Below are 17,302 nucleotides of genomic sequence, written 5' to 3'. Positions count from 1 at the left end.
CCCTATAGTTGGAACACACCCTCCGGTCCCCCTTCTTAAAAAGAGGGACCACCACCCCGGTCTGCCATCCCAGAGGCACTGTCCCCGACTGCCACGCGATGTTGCACAGGCGTGTCAGCCAAGACAGCCCCACAACATCCAGAGACTTGAGGTACTCAGGGCGGATCTCATCCACCCCCGGTGCCTTGCCACCGAGGAGTTTCTTAACCACCTCTGTGACTTCTGCCCGGGTGATGGACGAGTCCACCTCTGAGCCCTCATCCTCTGCTTCCTCAATGGAAGACGTGACGGCGGGATTGAGGAGATCCTCGAAGTACTCCTTCCACCGCCCGATGACATCCCCAGTTGAGGTCAACAGCTGCCCACCTCTACTGTAAACAGCATTGGTAGAGCACTGTTTCCCTCTCCTGAGGCGCCGGATGGTTTGCCAGAATCTCTTCGAGGCCAGCCGATAGTCCTTCTCCATGGCCTCACCGAACTCCTCCCAGGCCCGAGTTTTTGCCTCCACAACCACCCGGGCTGCTGTCCGCTTGGCCTGTCGGTACCCGTCAGCTGCCTCAGGAGTCCCACAAGCCAACCAGGCCTGATAGGACTCCTTCTTCAGCTTGACAGCATCCCTTACTTCCGGTGTCCACCACTGGGTTCGGGGATTGCCGCCTCGACAGGCACCGGAGACCTTACGGCCACAGCTCCGAGCGGCCGCTTTGACAATGGCGGTGGAGAACTTGGTCCACTCGGACTCAATATCTCCAGCCTCCCTCGGGATCCAGTCGAAGCTCTGCCGGAGGTGGGAGTTAAAGATCTCTCTGACAGGAGACTCGGCCAGACGTTCCCAGCAGACCCTTACAGTACGCTTGGGTCTGCCGAGTCTGTCCAGCTTCCTCCCCCGCCATCGGACCCAACTCACACCCAGGTGGTGATCAGTTGACAGCTCCGCCCCTCTCTTCACCCGAGTGTCCCAAGACATACGGCCGCAGGTCAGATGAAACGACAACAAAGTCGATCATCGACCTGCGGCCTAGGGTGTCCTGGTGCCTAGTGCACTGATGGACACCCTTATGCTTGAACATGGTGTTCGTTATGGACAAACTGTGACTAGCACAGAAGTCCAATAACTGAACACCGCTCGGGTTCAGATCAGGGGGGCCGTTCCTCCCAATCACGCCCCTCCAGGTGTCACTGTCGTTGCCCACGTGGGCGTTGAAGTCCCCCAGTAGAACGATAGAGTCCCCAGTCGGAGCACTTTCCAGCACCCCTCCCAGAGACTCCAAGAAGGTCGGGTACTCTGCACTGCCGTTCGGCCCATAGGCACAAACAACAGTGAGAGACCTATCCCCGACCCGTAGGCGCAGGGAAAAGACCCTCTCGTTCACTGGGGTAAACTCCAACACATGGCGGCAGAGCTGGGGAGCTATAAGCAAACCCACACCAGCCCGCCGCCTCTCACCATGGGCAACTCCAGAGTGGTGAAGAGTCCATCCTCTCTCAAGGAGTATGGTTCCAGAGCCCAAGCCGTGCGTAGAGGTGATCCCGACTACCTCTAGTCGGAACCTCTCAACCTCACGCACGATCTCAGGCTCCTTCCCCGCCAGCGAGGTGACGTTCCACGTCCCTAGAGCTAGTTTCCGTGTCCAGGGATCGGGTTGTCTAGGCCCCCGCCTTCGACTGCCGCCGGATCCTCTCTGCACCGGCCCCTTATGGTCCCTCCTGTGGGTGGTGAGCCCACGGGAGGGCGGCCCCATGTCGCTTGTTCGGGCTGGGCTCGGCCGGGCCCCATGGGGAAAGGCCCGGCCACCAGGCGCTCGCGAACGAGCCCCAACCCCGGGCCTGGCTCCAGGGTGGGGCCCCGGCTGCGCCATGCCGGGCGACGTCACAGAACACAGGATTGTTTTCATCATTAAGGGGTTTTTGAACATAATTGAACATATCACAACAAAAAGACAACATATCAAATGTTAACACTGAGACATTTCATTGTTTCTTGAAAAATATGTGCCCACTTTGAAATTGATGTCAGCAACATCTTTCAAAAACTTTTGGACAGAAACAGCAAAAGCCAAAAAAAGTTGTGTAATGCTAAAAAACGAAACCTGATGGAATATCACACAGCTAATTAGGTCAATTGGCAACCGGTCAGTAACATGATTGGGTATTAAAAGATCATTCCAGAGAGGATGGGCCTTTCAGAAGTGAGGATGGGGATGGGTTCACCACTATGTGAAAGACTGTGCAGGCAAACAGTGCAACAATTTACGAATTACGTTTCTCAACGTAAAAATTGCAAAGAGTTTGACGATCTCATGATCTACGGTACATAATATCATTAAAAGATTCAAAGAATCCATAGAAATCTCAGTACAAAAGGAACAAGGCTGAAAACTAATATCAGATGGCCATGATCTTCGGGACATCATTCGGCACTGCATTAAAAACAGACATGGTTCTGTAGTGGACATCACTGCATGGCCACAGGAACACGTACGAAAATCACTGTCTGTAAACACAGTATGTTGCTGAATACCCAAATGCAAGTTAAAATTATACCATGCAAAGAAGAAACCAGATATAAACAAAATCAGGAATCGCCGTCACTTTCTCTTGGTCCAAGGTCATTTCAGATGGACTGAGGCAAAGTGGAAAACTGTCCTGTGGTCTCACAGATCATAATATGAAATAATTTTTGGAAATGATGGACGCCATGTCCTTCGGACTAAAAAGGAAAGGGGCCGTCCAGCTTCTTATCAGTGCACAGTTCAAAAGCCAGCATCCGTGATAGTATGGGAGTGCATTAGAGCACATGGCATGGGTGACTTGCATATCTGTGAAGACACCATTAATGCTGAACAATATATACAGTGCTGGAAGACCCAGCCACGACCCATCTTCAATGCTCTTTCTGAGGGAAGGATGTTGTTGGCCAAGATCTCGCGATACATGGCCCCATCCATCCTCCCCTCAATATGGTGCAGTCGTCCTTTCCCCTTTGAAGACAAGCATCCCCAAAGAATGATGTTTCCACCTCCATGCTTCACGGTTGGGATGGTGTTCTTGGGGTTGTACTCATCGTTCTTCTTCCTCCAAACACGGCGAGTGGAGTTATATTTTTGTCTCATCAGACCACATGACCTTCTCCCATTCCTCCTTTGGATCATCCAGATGGTCATTGGCAAACTTCAGACGGGCCTGGACCTTACATGCTTTGCAGGATTTTAATCCATGACGGTGTAGTGTGTTACTAATGGTTTTCTTTGAGACTGTGGTCCCAGCTCTCTTCAGGTCATTGACCAGGTCCTGCCGTGTAGTTCTGGGCTGATCCCTCACCTTCCTCTTGACCATTGATGCCCACGAGGTGAGATCTTGTATGGAGTGCCAGACCGAGGGAGATTGACCGTCATCTTGAACTTCTTCAATTTTCTAATAATTGCGCCAACAGTTGTTGCCTTCTCACCAAGCTGCTTGCCTATTGTCTTGTAGCCCATCCCAGCCTTGTGCAGGTCTACAATTTTATCCCTGATGTCCTTACACAGCTCTCTGGTCTTGGCCATTGTGGAGAGGTTGGAATCTGTTTCATTGAGTGTGTGGACAGGTGTCTTTTATACAGGTAACGAGGTTAAACAGGTGCAGTTAATACAGGTAATGAGTGGAAAACAGGAGGGCTTCTTATCAAATACTTATGTCATGCAATAAAATGCAAATTAATTATTTAAAAATCATACAAAGAGATTTTCTGGATTTTTGTTTTAGATTCCGTCTTTCACAGTTGAAGTGTACCTATGATAACAACTACAGCCCTCTACATGCTTTGTAAGCAGTGTATCACATACTTGTTCTCCCCACTGTACACGATTTGGCACAACACATGCTGCCATCCAGGCTATGTCTTTTTCAGGAAAGCCCATGCTTATTTCAGCAAGACAATCCCAAACAACATTCTGCACGTATTACAACAGCATGGCTCCATTGTAAAAGAGTCCAGGTTCTGAACTGGCCAGCCTGCTTTCCAGACCTGTCTCCCATTGAAAACATTTAGCAGTTGGTATCCTCAGTTCCCAAACACTCACAGATTGTTCTTAAAAGAAGAGGATGTAACACAGTGGTAAACAAGCCCCTGTACCAACTTTTTTTAAACATGTTGCTGGCATCATATTCTAAATGGGCATGTATTTTCCCAAAAACCATAACATTTGGCAGTATTAAACATTTGATATGTCTTCGTACTATTTTCAATTAAATATAGGAATAAATGATTTGCACATCATTGCATTCTGTTTTTATTTGCATTTTAGGTAGGGTCCCAACTTATTTGGAAAGAAGGGTGTATATCAAGCATACTAAGTCCTATTAATTATTAGAAACAATCCCATAGTCACACATACAAACCGTGAACAATTTAAGTAATCAAGCATACAATCTTATTAAAGTGACTTTCAGTTAGTGCATTTGTCTTTTCAAGACAGCTAGGTTGGACAACCACACAACCCAGTGATTTCTTTATTTCCGTGTTACAGTTACTGCCCTCAGGGATATGATGTTGGTAACAGGTGCAAAATATCACCTGAAAGAATCTCTTCAAATTGTTAATTGTCACCTGTTGCCTTGACACCTTCCCCTAATGGTATGAATGTGTATTATTTAATAAGACATCAGCATTTATTTTTAATTATATTTATTTAAATACTTGAAATTCTTCAAATTGACTTCTTTCCAATAGCATCTACTTCAACATTTAAATAGGCATAATAATGAGGATTTTATTCAAGTGAAGGCAGCTAGAGCAAATGCAAAAAGAAACGGCGATGGCATATCATACTCTTGTCATAGCTTGCCTTGCCTTGGATAAATTGGTGGGCATGAGAATTCCACAGAATATTTCAACCCATGCTGGTAACATGAGTTGGTGTGGTATGCAAAATGGTTAAAAAAACCCAGAAACAACTGATCTGCTTTTATACAGTTGCTAGACTTTTATGCTTATTTTTTAAAACATTACTTAAAAATAAAGCAAGGAGGTACCTAAACCTTCCCATTGAAAGTAAAAGTTGGATAACATTTTGGATTTAAGTGGGCTTAAATCATCAAGAAATTCAGGTATTTGGCCACAAAACAATGTATTAATTTATGATACAGCAATTAATGCATTCATTCATTTTACATATTATAAACAGCCCTGGAAGAAATTAAGATACCACTGCACCTTTATCTTGCCTTTCCAAGAAAGTTTTGAGTGAGGAACAGAAGCATTCAATTTGCAGTGGTCTCCTAATTTTAACCCTTCTGTTTCTCATTCAAAACCTTCCTTTTTGACTTTTTTGGAAAGGAAAGAAAAAGGTGGTCTCTTAATTTTTCCAGAGCTGAATATAAAGTTGGGAGAACAAGTATCTGATACACTGCCGATTTTGCAGGTTTTCCAACTTACAAAGCATGTAGAAGTCTGTACATTTCAACTGAGTGACAATCCAGAAAAAATCCAGAAAATCACATTGTATGATTTTTAAGTAATTAATTTGCATTTTATTGCATGACATAAGTATTTGATACATCAGAAAAGCAGAACTTAATATTTGGTACAGAAACCTGTTTGATTTAAAAATCATCCAATGAGATTTTCTGTGATTTTTCCGTCTCTCACAGTTGAAGTGTACCTATGATCAAAAATTACAGACCTCTACATGCTTTGAAAGTAAGAAAACCTGCAAAATCGGCAGTGTATCAAATACTTGTTCTCCCCACTGTAACATATTGCAATGACAAGTTTTAAATATTCCATGTGGTTCAAGAGCATTTCAAAAGAACAGGCTTTTAAAATGTAATATTGGTGGATTATTTAATATTCAAAATGTATGCAAAAGGCACTCTGGTCAACTAAAGAACTGCTACGTTTTGACCAATACAGGTTTTTCACAGGATTGTTTCTGTCATTGACTTAATCAGTTATTTTTCAAACGTTTGGCTACCACAGTCTCCCTAAACAATCCAGGAGAAATCATTAGCACTGCTACCTGGAAGTTAATAAAGCAAGTCCATTAATCAACAAGAAATAAGAAACATGGTCCCACATATTTCTTGTTTCAGTGTTAATTTAATCATACAAATGTTAATTTATACACACAGGGAAAAGGGCTTAACATTTTCTTTACTCAAAAGTGGTCGATCATAAGACTTTGCAAACTCTCCACTCACCATACCACCCTGCTTAAAACTGTACAAGACCAAAAAAGAAGAATGCAATTAAACTCTCTCTCTATTGCACACTCACCACACACGCAAGCGACTCCAGTTTGGGGGGCTAGAGTAAAAGGCAGTACAGTGAACACTTTCAGGAAGAACATACAGTGGGACTTTGATAAATACAGCCACAAAAATAACAGGGACTTCCAGTCAAAAGAAACCACGAAACAGAGTCAGTTCGACTCTTTAGTCTAAGAATAACAACTGTCACAAACTTCAATTTTGTAATTTTATTTAAATATAGTTTAAAACAACATTCTTAATTGCAAACAGATTGCATAACATCATTTGAACTCAGCTGAATGATACCATGTATTTGTAAACAACCATTAACATAATTGGTTGGAATATCGACTTTTATGCAGAGTACAAATAATTCCATTTTTGAATCTTTGTCCTTTTGAGTGAATGTATCCAATAAATTTTATTTGAGAATTGAAACGGGAGTAAATGTGCTGTACATGTTTGTAAGATGAATACATATTGTCCAATGACAAAAGAAAATAAGCTCTAGATTCAGATAGCATTCAGAAAGTAAATCAAACCACAACATGTAAACGTCTCTAAGGGGCATCTGGAAAACAGCACAAACCAAATAACTGTGCTGATGTTGATACATCACCCAAATTAGGAAAAGTGAAGTATATTTTGCAATGATGTTATCTGTCAGAGAGAGTTCGGTTTGGTCTTTTAATTAATAGCACCACCTGCTGGCTCTAGAGAACCAGTGTTACCACTGAATGATACATACCTGTGATGAGTACAGCAAAGGATTATTTACAAAGCAATTCATTCACAGGGCTGTACCAATATTTCTTACATTTTAGAATGAGTGTTTTCCATAAGTCACCACAACATCTTTATCAAAGTAGTAACAACCGTTTTATGTTAAGTACATTTTTAAAGGAATCCATTCATGTGCACGCACGCACTCACGCGCACACACAATGTCCAGTGTATGTAGTGATTCAAAAATCACTCAACAGGCAGAAGTTTTAGATGGCTTATTCCACTCTCACACATTTCATTCGATCAAGCTCACACACACATCCATCCCTTTGCAAATGTCATCCAGCAGTACCTACCCAATGAGGTGTTGACAGCTACAAATAATATAAAAACAATAGTAGTAGTATGACGTGGTTTTAGGATGTATAGCACTATGGAGCGCTCACACATGCGGATCTTGGCCCAAAGGTGTTAATGTTGATGGGGGGCGGGGGGTTAGTCAAAGGGACAGGTGCCGCCTCCTTTTCACTGTAGCCTGTGTTTCGGTGGTTTGGCAAATGAGAGAGTTTCTAGAGTCTGTATGAAATAGGTCCCTTCTCTCTCTGGTGCCCCCCGCCTGCAGGTCAGCATCAGTGTGCCCAGGTCTGTTCAGCACCACCCGGCCTGGTGCGCTGTCTCCTTTAACTTTGGTCAAACGGATAGGCGCCATGAATACCCTGAGGAGAACCCCAGAACTCAGTTAGATTATGGTAAACACAACCAGATGATGGTGAAAGTGAGTGAGTGCCTGAAGGCTATTGTTGTTGGGCGTGAGCAGGCAACATTAAGACATTTGAAATCAGTGCATGATTTTACAATATGCATCGCATGCCTCTCTTAGAGGCAAATAGAAGCGTTGCATGCTCTGCAAACGTTCTGGTGCATTATCCCTGCGCGGTTGCAGCACACTCCTCAGCAGAAAACATCTTAACATGCAGTACATACTGTCCAACTGAAATCCTAAAAAGATGCCTTCAGCTCAGCAGAACACAAGTACGTATTGTACTACTACTAGTGGCATCTGAGCAAGTCTGCCTTTGCATTAAAGGTAGGGCTTCAGACTGCCTCCGAATGGCTTTTAAAGTGAACCAAATCCCCAGATTACTGCACTTGACTACTCTGTTTTACAAGCGGAACTTCCCCAACACTCTTAGGGACAGTTTAACGGACACAGTTTAAGCCTAGTCTAGGACTCAACAAAAATCCCGCTCACTGGAGAATTCAGTGAAATTGGCCCCTAATGTTTACAGAATGGTCTGTTTGTTGTTTCTGGTCATAAAGGCAGTTAGGCTTAACTTTAATGCCAGAGAAAAATGCAGTTTAGTAATAACAGTTGAAATATTAAACTTGAGGATCTAAATAACATTTTGGCAGTTACTGAAAAACATCAGATGCAGAAAAAAATAGGTACAGCGCCTTGCAAAAAGATTCAACACCCTTCCCATTTTTCCTATTTTGTTGCCTTACAATCTGGATTTATAATGGATTTTGGGGGGGTTGTATTATTTGATTCACACAACATGCCTACCACATTGAAGATATCATCTTTTTTATTGTGAAACAAACAAGAAAAAGGACAACAACAAAAAAACTTGAGCGTGCATAACTATTAACCCCCCCAAAGTCAATACTTTGTAGAGCCAGCTTTTGCAGCAATTACAGCTGCACGTTTCTTGGGGTATGTCTCTATAAGCATGCACATCTAGCCACTGGGACTTTTGCCCATTCTTCAAGGCAAAACTGCTCCAGCTCCTTCAAGTTGTATAAGTTCCACTAGTGTACAGAAATCTTTAAATTACCATGAACTCTTCAGTTATCTCCCATGATAAAACTGGGAAGGGGACATTGGGTTGCAATGTGTCTGATTCTCAGCTTCTATTCAAGGGTATCGGTGTACAAATAGTTTTCACCAATTAGACATGACAACACTTTATGCATTGTCCTATGTTAGGGCGTCTATGTATCTGAACCAAACAATAGCATAGGTTTTAATGTGTTTTGGGTATGTTTCAGAGTATTTTGGGCTGAATAGTTCTGAACAATATGCAATTTATTTTGGGGTATTGATTATGATTGTTTCTAAACACGTACATTAATCTATCTTATTTCACAGTGGTTCTCAACCAGGGGTACTAGGACCCATGGAGGTACTTGGCTTATCAACAGGGAGTACTTCTGAACACTCATGAGACTGCAGGGTTATTAGTACTTTGGGGGTACTCAAAGATGGTGGTTCAGTAACTGAAAAAGGTTGGAAACCACTGCGCTATCACAGGCATTATTTACACTTCATTCAAGATTATCGCTAACAAAGGTAGCATCCAGCATAAAAAGTGCTTAGGAACAAAAATACGAATATTGGGCCTCATTCATCAACCATTCTTAAGAAATTCCTTCTTAAAATCCACGTACACAGTTTCCACAAAGACTCTGACATTCACCAATGTTTTCTTATTTGGTATTCGTTCTCAGGTAAGAACAGAATCTATGCATACTCAAGAGCACACTTATGCACATTTGAGTGCCGACATGTTTGTGCCAAATAATTTGTTTTTGCGTTTTGTACAGTTTTATTACTACTTCGTCATAAAATTACATCTCAATATTAGACATGTTGTTGCTCTTTAACATCACACCAATATTAATCAGTGTTAAACTGACTAATGTTTCTCACCACAAATAGCTTCTATGAACTGGCTCTTCCCACCGGCCGTTACATTCCAGTAATACTAGCATGTTACTACTCGGAATAGTCATAAGAACTGAGCCCATGCTCGCAAGACTGAAGACGAATTTTACACTGTCAAAGCTATTTCATTTCATGGCACAACAATGTTCGTTCTTCTTGCATTTGTGAATGATATTGATACAATAACTATCACTATAGGTGACGATAACTAACTTTCTTGTCAATTGAAAAGACGAGAGAATCATGGAAACCCCTGTTAATGTCCAAGGGGATGTGGTTTATATTACCCCAAAACGTACACATAGACGCAAACTTTAAAAATCCACCAAAAATATTAGACTATCCGGGAACTTTTGTCATACTATTTTCAGTGTACTAAGGTTGGGAAATACTGATAGTCTCCCATGACATTCACACAATGCTAAATGGTGTCTAGCGAAATAGTAAAACTTGGCATGATGTTAATGTGCAAAAAAATTCTCCAATGTTAAGACATAATTTTATGACAAAGTAGTATATCCCAATACTGGCATACTGACTTCTACTAAACATACTTCATCATCACCCGCAAAGTACATACTTGCAGTATGTAGTATCTAGTATGCGATTTGAGATTCAGGCCGAAATTCTAAAGAACATTTGAGAGAGAGGTCAAGAATGCCCAAACCAAAATTTAAAGACGGTGTAGCACCAGACTCCAAAAGTCAGTAGTTCTGAAGTGGAGGTACTGCTGGAGAAAGTGAACAGCAAACAAGCTGTCATATTCAGCAGCATCATTAGTGCATATAAAATAACAATAAAATAAAAACAAGAAACCAGGCAAGCCTAGTTCAGCCGGCCCGCAATAGATAATGTTGCCAGGTCGCCCGCGTGAAAGGCTGTGTCGTTAACCACTACACCATGGAGCTGTACAGTTGCTTGGTGTCAGTATACCCTCTTGTCTCTAACCTGGAACAAATCCTTGAAGATTTCAGTTTGTTTTTCAATTGAATTGTTCACATTATAGGTCACAGTAAAAGTGCAAAAAGTTCTGACATGATTTGTCTCATTCTTTTACACCACAAAAACCTGTCATTTTAACTGGGGTGTGTAGATTTTTATATCCACTGTATATACTTACTGTAAGTTGTTCTGGATAAGGGCACCTACCAAATGACTAAAATGTAAAAAAGTTAAACAAATAACCTCAAATGTGAATCATCTCATACATTTTTCTATTTTCAGCATAGCGGAAACAGTGCCTTGCAAAAGTATTCAAAACACTGAACAATTCTGTCGTATTACTGAATTAGAAATTAAATATTGTTCTTTTTAATCTTGGATTTTTAACACTCAAAATCAATTATAGTATTGGTTTGATGTTAGGAAATATCTGTAAGAGCTTGCATAAATATTCAACCCCTGTAAAAAAAAAAAAAATTCCTAATATGGATACAATTACTCCACCATCGCCCTTAACAGCTAAATGGATTCTAACAAATAATAATAATAATGTGTGGAGATAATACTTCCACAAGCAATATGTTTACAACAGTGAGGTGGAAATGTTTTCTCTTGAGACAAACCAACTAGGATTAATTAATATATACATACCTGGCTGTAAGTCACTACTGATAGATTATTTTGGAGACCATTTGATGATCTATTTACAGCATTTTGAGACAGTCTGTTTTGTTCTTGCTGAAAGGCATTTGGGGGGCCCTCCCAGGGTACTCCGGCGTCTTTGAAGTTGTCATTGTCTCCAGCATCGTGTTTGGTCTTCTGTGGTGAGGCAAAAGGGTTGAAATCTCCCTCCACATTTCGGTGCGGCTGGGTGTTGAACTCCGTTTCAAAGGAGGACAGCTGCTGCGTCACACCCAACAGGCCCCCAACCTCCACACTGAGGATTACCCATATCACGTCTATGTGGATACAGAGTGACACAAAACAGACATTAAGGGTGACGTGTTCTGTCGAGAAGAAAGCACTCGTGCTAGTGCTGAAAGTTTGAGACCAAATGCAGTTGCTTTAAAAAAATAAATAATAAGATTAATTTCTGTGCAACATTTACACTACTTTCATTTGTCCAAAGCGAGTTGGCATGGTGAAAAGTTGCACAACACAAAGCTCTCTTATGTTCTCGCTTAAAGGTGCCTTATGCAGCATTTAAGATTTAAAATATCCGATAATAACCATTACATACCATCAGTTAACGTTAATAAACAGTCTCTGGCAGAGTGTCAGGACTGACACTATCCCCAGTGCCATGGTTGCAAGTAAAACGTAGAAGGCCGGGACGTTTGTAGGCGTGTACTTCCTTGAAGGTGTGTGAGGGGAAGGCCAATGACAAGCTTTGTTTGGGTTCATGTAGCCTACACTGAACGCTCCAGAAACGAAAATATACAGAAGGAATGTGAGCATAACACAAAAGAGGGTCAATTTTGCATTTAATGGCGAGAACTGAAGTTTGTGTGAATAGTGATGCAGAGTTTGCTACGTTCTACTTGACAAGTAGGTTACATCGCCACATTTAGCTAGTTGGGTAGATAGTCAAGGAAATCTATATGAAATCTATAACACTACATAGAAAATAATTCAATGTTCTTGTTAATTCTATTTGTATGAGCGCAGTTACGTTTTGGGAATGTTTCTCCAAAGTCTTTGGTTGAGACAATAAGCAAACAAGCTACGTTGTGTCTGTGCAGACACTCCTTGATTCCATTTCTTGCTGGAAAATAGAGTTACAATCTGGTGTTATCTGCAAAATGTTTTAAAAACAACTTTGCATTGTTAGTTGTTTGACTAAACCTTATGCATATGAGAATATTGCTCGGAAAAAGCAATTATTTTGCCTTTTAGCTAGATTTAGGCTTGTGCAAACTGGTCAAAGTGTGGACATTATTGTTCCAGCTAGTGATAACTAGCACAATTATGGTTTCACGTTCACTAGATAGCCATCATCAACTCTCTGAATTATGGCGATGTATCTAAGCAATAGATAGCCTAGATGATGTTTTGATTAGTTTAGCCGTTTATTTTGTTAATTCTATGTTCTGTAGTAATGGAAAAGGCCCATCAACTTTAACCCCATTTGAAACAAAAGTGTGTGTTCATTGTTCCAGCATCAATGGTTGTAAGTGACACTGCTTCAAACAGGTCAGTATGCCAATAGTTCTATAACTCCATTAGTCAGATCCTAATGGAGTTATAGAACCAATATACAACTCACAGCCGATAGGTGTTGTTAAGTTGCATAAGGCACCTTTAAATCCTTAATGAGCAAACTTACAAGAAAATAATTAAGGGCACCTTCAAATGGTAAATTCATACAAACAAGAATGAAAATTATATCACGTTTTTATCACGTTTCTATTTACTAAGCAGTTAGGAAGTAGTAACATTCTTCGTTCATGTAAGCACTTGTAAAACCTAAATTGCTGCTACATAAATACTAATGCTTACGACATTCTTACATTCTTGTTACTTCTTAGTTATGTGGGTACTACACTGTAAGTTGAGAAGTGGTTAGCTGCTTAATTCCTAGTAACAATACAAAACAACGAAATTTTTCATACATTCCGAACCATTCTTACCACATATCTATATTCTTGTTTCTATGTAGTTACGTGGGAACTACCCTGTAAGTAACTGGCTGTAATTTGAAGGGTTACCTACTATTCAGACAAAAAAAGTATCTGGACTAGGGATGGGAATCTAAAACAAGCTGTTAAAACTTAATCTACATTTGGCAAAGGAGGAGCTCCCTTCTCAGACCTGCACAGCTAGGTCATTCGTTGAATGAGGTAGCATGGGGCACGGTCTAGAAACACTGCTCATAGTGGAATAATGGTGCACAGATTATCATATAATTATCATATAAAGAGCATTACATAAACCTATCCTGCATTGGAAGGTGGCAAAAAAAGAAACCAGGCGAGCGTAGTTCAGTCGGCCCGCAACAGAAAGTGTTGCCATCTTGAGATTCGAACCCGGGTCAACCACGTGAAAGGCTGTGTCGTTAACCACTACACCAGAGATGTACATTTACAGGTTGTAAGTATAGCCTCTTGTCTATACTTACACCCGGCATCTGTATATCCTGAACAAATCCTCTTTTGCCACTGGCCATTTTAATAGTTCATTGGCCATTCGTGAATGACACTGATACAGTTAAACTGACTAACGTTTCTTACTAAGTTTCCCTTCACCAGAAATAGCGTCTATGTATGGCGTTTGCAACTGGCCGTTTTAACAGCGTATTAGCCAGTAATATGTTTTACCGGTATCTACTAACTTACAGGAATAGTCATAAGAATTGAGCAATTGCTAGAGAGTCTGCCAAAGCTATTTAATTTCATGGCATAAGAACATACTTTTTTCTTTCATTTGTGCATGACATTTATACAGTAACTATCAACAAAGGCGACGATAACTGACTTTTTCATTGAGTGAAAAGATGAGAGAATCGTGGAATCTACCAGAAATAATTAATAAATGTCGTTGCTCTCAATAGATTCAAACTTCCACACGAGAAGCACTGTATTTAACCACTACGCCATGGCATGACACGTTTCAGCAGTCGCTAGACTCCACTGAGGATTGTGTTAAACTGACTAACGTTTCTTATTAAGTTTACCTCCACGATAACAGCTTATTAGCCAGTAATAGGCTTACTAGAATCTACTAACTTCCTAGGAATAATCATATGAATTGAGCAATTGCTAGTGAGACTGAAGATGAACTTTTCCATGCCAGAAACAGTTGCAATATAACTATACAGTTTCAGTTAAGGCTTACTATAATGTAACTAATGTATGTAAACCAGCAAATGTGTTTGTCTATCCTGACCCAAAACGCATGCAAAGATTAGTACTTCGGAATCCACCAGAAACATTTACAATATAAACGTAAACCGTCTTATTTCAGGCTTACTATAATGTAGATACTAACCTTTTTAGCCAGCGAAGTTTTCGTCTATATGGAATAATTCATAATGCGTAGATCGCTTCGCCTGCGAGGATATACAAACTCGGGACCTATAATTCACAAGTCCGCTTCTCTAACCACTACGCTATTTAACAAGGGGTAGACAGTCAGTCAGTGAGATTCGCTCTTAGCCAGCTCTGCTTATGCGGTCTGGCAAAAAAGCAATCCATTGTTAAATTTCCCATATGGTCATGTCACAAGGAACGCAAAACTCCACGTATGCTAAAGTTTTCCAATTACAAGGCTCTGTTTAGAATATTAACAATGAAAAAACTGTTTTGTAACAGCTTATGAAAATCTTTCTACTTGTAACCACTGTTACATATAAAACCTTTTTGCTATTACAAAATGACCCAGACCTTCAAGGTAGTGATAATAATGTAATTATAGAGGTATGACTACACCACTTTCGGTTAAATCTGCCCATACTGACCTTGGCCCTTGTGCTCATACTAGAACCTTTCATAAACAGTGCAAGTAGGCAGACCTCTATGATGAGACAATTATGCATAAGAGAGATTTACCCCCCCCCCCCCCCCACACACACACACACACACACACACACAAACAGCAGCCAACCATTGATCATCATGTAACCAGAAGAAAAGACTGTCAATATTTATTGGAAATTATCACTGTGCACTTATGACACCCTTTAAAGCGAATCACACCAAATGTAATTTATAGCCTAACAAACAGCATGCTTTCCCGTGACGTAGTGTTCAGCCTACACAACATGCCATTGAATGACTGAGTTTTATTCGATTTGATGGTTATTCTTGCATAAAGGTTGTTGCACTGCCACTGCTTTATTGATTTTGCCAATAAAAGGATTCCATCCTGTCAAACAAACGAATTGTCTCTTCCTTTTAGTTAAAGCAACTAGGTAATTTATCGAGATTAAATGGTTTTATGGAAACTGGTTGAAAACATGTCTACCTCTTGAGTGTTTACATTTTTAGTCAAGCAGAGCAATTTCTAGACATTGATTTTGTGACTTTTTTCTTTCCACAAAACAGTATGTCTGTGTGGTTGTGGACCTACCTCCATAAAACAGTCCTGTGGCTGTGGACATCCTCCACTGACCCTGGTACATCCCGGGTGCTGTGGGGCTGCGCATCTGCACACTGATGTCAGAGATCTCCTGGGGCTCTAGAGAGCGCACCATCACCATGTTTACATGGCCAAACTGGTCCCCTCCAATGTACTTGAGACATACCCCAGGTGGCCAGGCCTGTGCACCTGTGAATCACAGACAAAGATATTTGTCACACAAAGCTGGCCAACTATGCAGTTAGGCCTACAGATACTTCACATCCACTGCAAAAACATGCAAGGAGCTTCCTGTTCTCCTATTGCAGTGAAGTTATTTGTTCTTTAATTACTTCACTTTTCATGGATCATATAACCAGTATGACCAATAGGTAACCCCACCCGTGTTCTGTATCCTCCAGGTCTTTGTGAACGGTGTGTCGGGGGGAACAGACTCTCCCTCACCAATGGTCACATCCTCCACAAAGGACATAGATGGTGTGTTGATGCTGGGACTCTCAAAGTCATAATATGCACCAATCGCTGCCTGTAGATTCCTATATTAATGGGAAAAGGTAGTGACAACAGTGGGTGAATCAATGCCATGTTTAATTATTATTCAAAATCTAGCTTATCAAGTTCATAAAACAATTTCACAAAACAAAAACGTTCCAATAAAAAAAACGGTCCAATTTGCTGATAAAGAATATTAATCAACTGGTCATTTATTAAGGCAATGTCGTTTAAGCTTAAGTCGTGATCATTAAACAAATAAATTGTATTACGTCACATACCACACGCGCGCTAGCTAACTCTAGAGCCCCTTGGCGAAAGTTTTCACACGCGTCTAGTTAGACCACAAACTCAAATACTAATATATACTGTAGCTAACTACACGTTATTTTAAAGAAACGCGGTAAGGTTATGTTTATATTTTTTGTTGCCATAAATACTTTTTTAGCAAAGTTAACAAACTAGACCTAGGCAGACTGGTAATATTATTGTTTCTGCTGTTAGCGCAGATCTCATTGGCCAAACTGCTCTATGTCCTGACAATGACCAATCTACACAAGTATATACTTTTACCCGAACAAGAACGAGAGGGAGAGATTTCCACAATAAATGACAACTACTTAGGAGATTTTATTGCACTGGGCAAAATGTTGCCACGCTAGGCCCCATATCCACGAACTCACCAGTTGGTCATATCAAGGAAAAAGGCGCATCCTGCCGGGTTGAGTTGGAATCCAAGCAGCCGTTGGAACTCTGATATAAGGACATCCTTGTCAGTGGTGCCCATGCAGCTGAATTTCTGCATGAGCTCCGGGTCCAGGTCTATGTCCATGCCCTCCATTGGCAAGTTTCCCCGGGTAGCGTCGGGGGTTACTCTCCTAATTTAGTCTGAGGCCTTGTCCAGTCATAATAACAACCAGTCCAACAACAAGCTTAATACGCATGGCGGGGGTGGGGGGGTGGGGGGGGGACAACGTCGGTGTCACCTGACGTCACTGTTCGAGGATGCTTTCCACACGTCATCTGTTGCTATTCGGTCTTGTGTTAAGCAGCGTTCACTGACTTCAGAAGTACCTATTTCCCAGTGGGAAATTGCACTTTAATAAG

The 17,302-nt window shown here is 41.2% G+C and overlaps 1 protein-coding gene across 3 annotated transcripts; it reads right to left on the bottom strand.

Moving 5' to 3' along the window:
* Positions 1 to 6,443: 6,443 nt before the first annotated feature.
* ilrun (inflammation and lipid regulator with UBA-like and NBR1-like domains) lies at positions 6,444 to 17,140 on the bottom strand. Of its 3 annotated transcripts, none has more exons than XM_013138427.3 (6): positions 16,879 to 17,140; positions 16,085 to 16,239; positions 15,695 to 15,892; positions 11,279 to 11,586; positions 10,806 to 10,841; positions 6,444 to 7,673 (listed from the first exon to the last, which is right to left on the bottom strand). In XM_013138427.3, the coding sequence occupies exons 1-6, from the start codon at positions 17,034 to 17,036 to the stop codon at positions 7,638 to 7,640; spliced, it is 891 nt and encodes a 296-aa protein (XP_012993881.1). In that variant the 5' UTR covers positions 17,037 to 17,140; the 3' UTR covers positions 6,444 to 7,637. The 3 variants fall into 3 exon arrangements, with proteins under 3 accessions (XP_012993881.1, XP_012993882.1, XP_010867385.1); XM_013138428.3 differs by having other exon boundaries at positions 16,148 to 16,239; XM_010869083.3 differs by lacking the exon at positions 10,806 to 10,841.
* Between the last annotated feature and the right edge of the window lie 162 nt (positions 17,141 to 17,302).

This window comes from Esox lucius, chromosome 17, assembly GCF_011004845.1.
Source record: "Esox lucius isolate fEsoLuc1 chromosome 17, fEsoLuc1.pri, whole genome shotgun sequence".
NCBI classification, from domain to species: Eukaryota; Metazoa; Chordata; class Actinopteri; order Esociformes; family Esocidae; genus Esox; species Esox lucius.
Note: the sequence above shows the minus strand (reverse complement) of the source record. Positions and strands in the feature narration are given on the sequence as shown.